This window comes from Cyprinodon variegatus, unplaced genomic scaffold (genome assembly GCF_000732505.1).
Source record: "Cyprinodon variegatus isolate N-32 unplaced genomic scaffold, C_variegatus-1.0 Scaffold841, whole genome shotgun sequence".
In the NCBI taxonomy this organism is placed as follows: domain Eukaryota; kingdom Metazoa; phylum Chordata; class Actinopteri; order Cyprinodontiformes; family Cyprinodontidae; genus Cyprinodon; species Cyprinodon variegatus.
The window spans coordinates 125,622-134,704 of NW_015151294.1; the positions used below are offsets into that span (position 1 = coordinate 125,622).

General features: G+C 40.0%; 1 protein-coding gene across 1 annotated transcript in view; it reads right to left on the reverse strand.

Moving 5' to 3' along the window:
* The window catches only part of LOC107099144 (netrin-1-like), a 121,999-nt gene extending 114,825 nt beyond the window's left edge, over positions 1–7,174 (reverse strand). The window contains exons 1-2 of the mRNA XM_015397158.1: positions 7,010–7,174; positions 5,875–6,917 (exon numbers count right to left, since the gene is read on the reverse strand). Of these exons, the coding sequence (XP_015252644.1) occupies positions 5,875–6,904 (1,030 nt within the window). The 5' untranslated portion in view covers positions 6,905–6,917; positions 7,010–7,174. The remainder of the gene's footprint in view (positions 1–5,874; positions 6,918–7,009) is intronic.
* Between the last annotated feature and the right edge of the window lie 1,909 nt (positions 7,175–9,083).

The following is a 9,083-nucleotide window of genomic DNA, read 5'->3' on the forward strand; positions in this document are numbered from 1 at the left end:
GGACCAGTTAAGACCAGCCAAGGTCCAGTCAAGGACCAGTTAACGACCAGCCAAGGACCAGCAAAGGACCAGTTAAGACCAGCCAAGGTCCAGTCAAGGACCAGTTAACGACCAGCCAAGGACTAGCAAAGGACCAGCCAAGGACCAGTTAAGGACGAGTTAAGACCAGCCAAGGTCCAGCCAAGGTCCAGTCAAGGACCAGCCAAGGACCAGTTAAGGACCAGTTAAGGACCAGTTAACGACCAGCAAAGGACCAGCCAAGGGCCAGTCAAGGACTAGCCAAGGACCAGTTAAGGACCAGTCAAGGACCATTTAAGACCAGCCAAGGTCCAGTTAAGGACCAGCCAAGGAACAACGTTGCTGAGGAGGCGGGCGTGGAAAGGTTGCTGGTTTATCTAACATAGAGCTGTGACGCTCTGAGGAGCAATGAGTAACAGACTGCAGCTCCATCAGTGCAGGAATGAGCATTTCTAGGTCCTTCATCTCCTCTGCCATTAGAATCTTAAACAATAATCGAGAACATTGAGCTTTCTATGTCTTTGATTCTTATCTCCTTTAGAATATAACCTCAGTGCATTGATTTACCTTTACCTATGTATCCCTCAGACAGTAGAGAATTCCCTGAATGGGAAAATTATTCAGCAAATATTTGATTTGCAGGCGAATGTTCAGCACTACTCTTCTCATTCTGCCTTCTGTGACGCCTCCTTCTGTGCACAGCCCTTCCCCGGACCCCAGGGCAGCGTTCAGAGTCGCTACATTCACTCAACGCGCCCTCCTGATTTTCCTGGATCATTCTTCGTACGCTACGTTCCCAAACACCAAGTTAACTACACAAAAATCTATTTTACATCACCACTGGCATCCAGCTTAATGCAGCCATAATAATTTCCCTCCTCCTGCCTGTGCTGCAGCTAAACTGGTTGCCCCGGGAGACATTGCTTTGCTGCAGAGAGTCAATAAGCCAAATGGATTGAGATGCAGGCAGAAGAACGGTTAAATGACCTCTAAGGTCCCGGTGGAGGAAATCAGCAAAGTGCCACAAAACCCAAAGCAGGAACGCAGCGTTTTAAAAGAAGTCTGGTGCAACTTTTCCGTGTTTTTTCCTCCTCGGTTTAAAAACGTGACAGAATGTAACGGCGTCACGTATCAGCAGGTGATGCAACAACTGCTGGTGAAAAAACAGAAGCAGGAAAATCTGCTCTAAAATGGGAAACTTTGTGTGATTTTCTTCAACATGTTCATGTTTTCTCTGTGGAAAACAGGAAGTGAATGTTTGATTAATGTTTGATTCATTTACACATTGCTATTTATTTGCTTTACTTTTAATTTTGCAGAAAGTTTTAAAAATCATAAGTAATCTTTTTTTATTCTAACCATACTGGACAACATTTAATAATGACGGAGAAGCTGAGGTGATTTATCTAGACGAAAACCATGTCTACTCCACTGATCTCTATTTATTCACTGGATTGCTGATTGGCCGAATAAAGTGAAGCCACCGTCCGCCATGTTGGTACTCCCCACCCCCACAGAAACACGCAGTTAAAATGTCTCCCTTTGCAGCATTCGGCTGCTAAAACCAGCAGTTTTCTGGCTGCAGGAAGACGTTCCACAGGTCATTTCGAGTCAGTGGGATCATTTAAAGTGATCTTCATTGAAAAGTACAGTGCTTTTCCTTCAAAAAAAAATTCAATGTGACCCAAAACGTTTGAACGGTGTAGTAAATAACAAATTCAAAGCAATCAAACTGCTTTGAAAACAAATATTTAAAGACACAGACCCTCCTGGAAAAAAACAAACAAAGTGTATCTGTTTTCTTTAAGCTACTGAGCCAAATGATTTTACTGAAATTACATTTCAAGATATTTATGTCTGACACCTACAGAACAATAAATCATTGGTGATTTAGACTTTAACATCTGCATGCATCATTTAGGGAGGTAACATTGGATCACTGCTTCAGCTCCTTCAGTTATTTACTGTCACAGGTAGGAGCTTCAGCCGGGGAGGAAATGTTGGAGCCGCTATGATTTAAGGAGGACCGGCCCTCGCACGCTGAAATTAGGACCAGCCCACCGATCAAATGGTGGACCCTAACCTTAACCCTACACCTAAACCTAACCCTAAGCCTAAGCCTAACCCTAAGCCTAACCGTAACCCGGTATCACAGATCACCAGTCCCAGCCTGCTTCCTGCTACATTTGGTCTAAAACCTCCACTGACGTAAAATTTAACACCAACCTCAGTGCATTTGGTCCCACTCTGAATTAGCATTAGATTTACTCTCTACATGGTGTAGATCTACCTCCAGTTGTTATAATAACTATAAAAGAGTCAATTTACTTTGACACTACATTTTTAATTTACTGTGAATAAAAAAGAGCCAGAATGATCAGTTCTGCTGCTTTGTAGAATAAACCACAGGAACTGTTCATCCACTTAATATTTCTAAACATTTTACATCTTTGACTCAAACAAAGATCTAAAATTTATAGAATCGGTCTTTGAGGATGCAGAAATTGAGATACACCAGCTTTCATGTTTGTTTGTCCAGTTTTGTGTCACAGTAATATCTGACTAGCTGCACGGATCAAACGCAGACTGAAATATCGGCTGAAATATGTCAGAAAATCTGACATTTTCTTTTATTTCATTCACTAAAAATAGACTTTTTTTTAAATCTGTCCACTTTTTTTCAACAAACAGCATCTAGATGCATTTTTTGTGAAGAAAAATCAGATAAGTTTACTAACAACTTTTTATCATCCCATTATAAAGTCACGATAAAGACAATATTCACTGATAAGACAAGAAAATTAGGCATTTTTTTTATTTGTTGCTGATTTTATTAATATCATTTAATTTTTTAAATGTTGAATGAATCAAATAAATCTAAATAGTTTGGTTTCTGTTGGTGGAGATATTGGTCATCAGCCATGACGGTTCCCTTTAATCCAAATAAATAGATCCTGAGGTCATTTCTGCCTGATCTGGTCTCAGAAAAATGCTGGAATCAAACTTCTCCACCAAATAATATAAATATTTACTAATAAACAAGTTCAAAGAGTTTTCCTTTAAGATCAATCACCGCTACACTGCAAAAACAATCTAAAGACAAGTCAAAAATGTATTAAATTAAGTGTATTTACCTTTAATTTGAGTATCTTAATAAGATGATTTGCCAATGAAATTAGTATTTTTACTCTTAAATTGCACTTAAAATAAGACAATGTAATTGTTTTCTCTAATTTTAAATGTAAATCATCTTGTTGAATTTGTAAATTGTCTCACTTACCTCCTTAATTTAAGAACAAATGCATTTGCTTTAATAAAAAATGACTCATTTAGACTTTTTGCAGTGTGTTACCCAGTAAAGTCCTTTTTGATTAAATATAAAAAGTTCATTAACAGGGGCGGTTCTAGGAGCAGATGTTGAGGGCTGCTGAGCACCCAGAGAGCTGTGTGCCCACAAACCAAGACTCATTTCGCTCTTTTCTACTCAGATTTCTGAAACTTGTTCAGTGCGTTTTACTAACGACTGACTCCATCATTCCCTAACGCATCGTATCTGAGAGGTGAGCCAAACGAGCAAAGCAAGAAGCTTTTAAATCAACTAATTTCATGCAAACCTTTCAATCAGTTTTCATGAAATGAGTTTTCTCTTTTGTGCCAAAATGGTTTCCATGATGAATATAAAATAATTGTCTGAATGAAATGTTTTTCTGCTGCTATTCTTCCTTTCCTTTCCCTTTGCTCCTCTGCTCCTCCTTCTACACACTGTAAAAAAGATCTAGAAATAAGTAAACATTTCTTAAATTAAGTGTATTTACTCTTAATTTGAGTGGGTAAATGAAATGCTTTGCCAATGGAATAAGTATTTTTACTCTTAAAAGAAGTTATTTAGATTAAATGCACTTAAAATAAGACAATGCAATTGTGTTTTCTTATTTTAAATGTAAATCGTCTTGTTCCATTGGCAAAATATATCTTTTACCTCCTCAATCCAAGAGCAAATGCACTTATTTTAGGAAAAAATAACTTATCTAGATTAAATTTTTTTCCAGCGCACCTCTCCATCTTTAGGCTGGTAATCATAAAATGGTTTATAAATCTTAAAAATGAGTAACGGAAATAAATAAAAAAACGATTTACTAATGATTAGATTAAATATTGATATTAAGTGGTGGCATTAAAGCACCTCACTGGTGAACTTTTCACCAACACACCATCAGTAGGTGCAGAAATCTGACTGAACGTTTCAGAAACCCCTGAATGCATCGTTTCCCTCAAAGCCTTTTAGTTAAGGAGCTCCATCAGGCTGGTTTACTTGTCTTTTTTGTTTATTATTATTTTTTCTGTTAAACTAGAAAATAATTGAAGAGGTTAAATATGTTTTTTAATTAATTAATGTAAAGTTTTAAAGATGTCCTAGTTTCTCTTTTTTTTATTTGTGTATTTTAAAAAGCGCATACAGTACAAAAACTTTAATTTTAGGATTTCTTCAGCTCCCTGAAAATGGGCTAAAAACGCCTTTGGACTAAATAAAAGCTGCTGTTTCTGCAACATTTACCTGTTTTGGTTCTGTGAGTGAACCTGGCAGCTACGGCAAGCTGTTCGTCACTCTGGACAATATTTAGAACAAATTCCAACTTTATTTAAAGGAGGATTCTTTTTCTTTTTTGGAATCACAAAATATCTATTAAAAAAAGAACATTCTGACCATTTAATCTTATCTAATCTTTTGCTATTTTTGGACAAGTTTTATATCCACAGATATAAAATTATTCTGATTAAACCCTCATGTTTCTCTTTTTTAAAGGAAACAATAACTTATGTTTCTTCATCGTTCTCCTCCAATAACAAACAGGCTGTTAAAACTTAATTCTCTAAATTCAAAGTAATTATATAATCCCTTTATAAACTTTATTAAACACTATTTTACTTTTATTCGGTTATTTTTAATGTATTATTATTATTTTTGTGGTGATAATTAAATTGTACTAAAATAAAGTGTATTTGAAAAGAATAAAAAACACCTAAATAGACTTTTAAAGTGAGCTTTTTTGTGAATTCTAGATGCATTTTCTACCTCAGCCTCTAAATTTAGTTTTTAAGATGTCTCATTTTTTGGGTTTTTTTCTATTTTAAAAAGCGCATAAAGTATAAAAACAGCTCATATTTTAGGGATTCTTTGATTCAAATGAGGGATTTTCTTCAGCTCCCCGGAAACTGGCCTAAAAACGCAAATGGACTTAAAGATAAAAGCTGCTCTTTCTGCAACATTTACTCTCAGTCTGTTTCTCACCTGTTCTGTGAGCACACCTGGCGGCTATGGCAAGCTGTCTGTCGCTTCATTCGGGACAATATTTATGACCAATTTTAACTTTATTTTAAAAATGTTTTATTTGGAATCACAAAAATAAAACTGAACTTTCTGACCATTTAATCTTTTTCTACTGTTGGCCAAGTTTTATACCCTAAAATGTTAAATTATTCTGATTAAACCCTCATGTCTCTCTTCTCCTCCAATAATAAAAAGGCTGTTAAAACTTCAAGTATTTATATAATCCCTTTACATGCTTCTATGTGCAGCTTTACTATTTTTACTTTTATTCAGTTATTTTTAATGTATTATTATTTTTGTGGTTATTGTTAAATTGCAGTTATTATCTTTCTGTATTATAAAGAATTTTCTAATAAAAATATATTTAAAAAAGGAACAAAAAGAACCTAAATAGACTTTTAAAGTGAGCTTTTTGTGAGTTCTAGATGCATTTTCTACCTTTCTCCATCTTTTGACACTTTAATATCTTTCATTATTATTATTATGATAATAAAGATGCGCTCATCCAGCCGCGCGCACAGACTCACCCACGCACTCGTTGGCCTCGCGCGCCGTGGCTCTCTGCCACGGCCTGTCGTAGTGGAAGGGTTTGCACCTGTCGCACTCCGGCCCCGCGGTGTTGTGCTTGCACTCGCACACCAGGCTGCCGTCCCGGTCCTTGACGCAGCGGGACGCGTGCCCGTTGCACTTGCAGCGGCCGCCGACCTGCAGGTCCGACACGGAGTAGAAGTAGGAGTCCCGCGCCAGCTCCGAGTCGTCCTCGTTCTCGTCGCCGAACGTGTGCAGGCGGCTGAAGGTGATTCTGATGTCCGTGGCCGTGACCCAGTCCTGCAGCACCGGGGAGCTGTCGAAGTCGTGCGCGGACGGGCGGCCGTCCAGCGTGCTGAAGGCGATGAGGCCGCCGCTCAGCGGGAACATGTCGGTGTGGGAGTCCGTGCAAACGGCCTCCTGCTCGTTCTGCTTGGTGATCGCCGCCCTGTTGGGCTTGTTGTACATCTTCCTGCACTGCGTGGAGTAGAACTGGAAGGGCACCCAGGTTTTCCCGTAGTCCATGGACTTGGAGATGAGCATGGACTCGGGGCGCGGGGAGCAGAACTGCAGGCTGACGTAGGTCACCTCAAACTTCTTCCCCAGGGACAGACTCAGGGTGACGTTCTGCGGGAACTGGACGAAGTTGTCGGACTGCCAGCAGGTGAGGTTGTGCGGGTTGTTGAGGTCCGTCAGGTATGCGGGAGGGTGGCCCCGCTTGGGGTCGGACGCGTCGCAGGTGTGACAGTCGCGGCTCCGCTCCTGCTCTCCTTTCTCCGCGGAGGTCACCACGCAGAAGCGGCTCGGCGTCCTGCCGCAGGTGCTGGACACCTTCACCTCCTTCCCGAAGGCGGCGTTGACGAAGTCCGGGATGCAGCGCCGCGGGTTCCCGTGCTCGTCGTAGCAGGGGTCCGGGGGGGCGGTCTGCGCCGCGAACAGGCTCATCATCCCGTAGCCGCCGGACGCGCTGCGCCACAGCAGGGAGGCGGCGAGCAGCGCCGGCAGGACGGCGTCCAGAACCCGGATCATGGTCGGTCTGTGGCTGCAGGAGGAGGAGGGGGGGGTCACATGAATAAAACTCATTAAAATAATAAAAAACTTTTCAATGAATCCACTAAGATAAGATCATCTTACCTAGAAGCGGTTTTTAGAAAATGATCCTCAGATTCTGTTTCTGCTGAACTTCAGAGGCGCTTCTAGTCAGAGTCGCTCCTTCTGCTGCAGGTCTTTTCTAAACTCCTTTCTCTCCCCCTGTCGCTCTTTCTTACTGGGATTTCTGCTTGGATCCATGCATGAGGTCAGCGCATCCCGATGGGGGTGGGGGGGCAGTGGTTCAACCACCAGGGGGCCAGGAGGGGGGCCAGCCTGTTTTCATGGGGGGACAAAAAAGCATGGAATAAAAAAACAGGGCAATAGAGAGCTGCATGAAGGGAAATTTCAATTCCCTTTACTTGATTTTGACTTAATTTAAGTTAAAGTTACAGTTTTATCAAGAACTCAAGAAAAAACTGATAAATTCAGCTTTATTTTTATTATTTGTTTGGGAAAAAATAATTTATCAGATAAAAACTGGGATCTTAATCCCACTGAAGCGATCACCTTATTGTTTATGAATAATTAGTAAAATAGAATTTGTAAAGAAAAAAGAATGAAATAGATCCAAATGACCAGTAACCATGTCTGTTCCAGTGTATATCATCATTATGTTTTTAGTCCAGGGGCCCTGGCCCCCGTTGGCCCCTGTCTGGAACCAGGGCAAGGGGATCATATATATTAATATCGCTGCATGAAGTGAAATTTCTATTCAATTATGTTTAATTATAATTCTATGTCTTATTAGGTCAATATACATTCAGAATTTAGGAATTTTACACATTTTTGACCTAATTTAAGTTAAAATTACAGTTTTCTATAAAATCTGAATCAGAACTTAGGAAAAGAGCAACAACGTTCACTGGCGGCGCCTTATCAGAAGACAAGGAGACGCTTTTTATCTCCGGAGGAAAACAGCTGGAGCGGAATCAACAGTTATTCCCATTAGATTAATAAAAAACACATTTATAAGGAAATAAGAAGATATCTCTGCTTTAATCCTTTATAGGGCAACTCCTTGTGTTTCGATTGAATTCAGTTGCCTGTTGCTGCTGTTAATTAAAGCAAAAAAAACACAGTTTAGTGTGATGACGTGAAAAAAATAAACATCTTGTTTTCTCTTATATGAACCAGGGCTAATAATTAATTCGTTTTTCATAGCTTCATCCACCACAAGCCCCAGATTACGCAGAGATTATATCGAATATGAACTTATCGGGATCAGGATTGGTCCTGAAAAGCAGAAAATTATCGGTTGAAATTGTGGATATTGTGCATCACTAATTAATTTCCCAGGCAGAGGGGACCAGTCAGGTATGACTCACCTTCATAAAGGATGGAACAGCTGCTGCGTTAATATGTTAAATGTTCTGGATATTCACAATAACATCACTAAATTAGGGGATCACAATAAAAAGAATACCTTATCAAGTTTTAAAATCCACTATTTAATGCAAAAATATACAGTGAAATGGTAGTTTAGTGTCAAAATGACCCTAATGTTTATTATTTCTTATCGAGTAATAAAAAATAAAACATCTGCAGCGAATTAAAAAGGCGGTTTGCTCCTTCCATCTCTCTCTAAAGGCCAAAGGTCCTGCAGCAAACCTGTTGCAGGCGGTGAGCAGGTGAAACACCGCCATCTGGTGGCCATAGAAGGAACTGCACATTTCAATTAGATGTGTTTTACAGCTGAATCCAGGCGGGGGAGGCAGAGTACAGCTTTACTGAGCGGCACTCAAACGCTGCACCACACTAGATGCTTTGTGATGCGTTTAAGGGAAGCAGGGATAATCCTCTGTGTGTTTAAAGGGTATTAAAATCTGTTAGGTTTGACAGAAATGTTGTGACAGTTGTTCAGTGACAAGGAGCAGAGATAAATCTGCCCAAAGTCAAGTAATCAACAGTAAACATCTTTTCATTTTTTATTTTATTGAGCAGTTGTCAGTTGGGCCCGATGCTGTTCCTGGACTTCAGCTTTCAGCACCATCATCCCACAGCATCTGATGGGCAAACTGGAACAGCTGGGATTCAATACACCCCTCTGCTATTGGCTGCTAGACTTCCTCACCAACAGACCTCAGTCAGAACGCCTCTGATGTCATCAGTCTAAGCC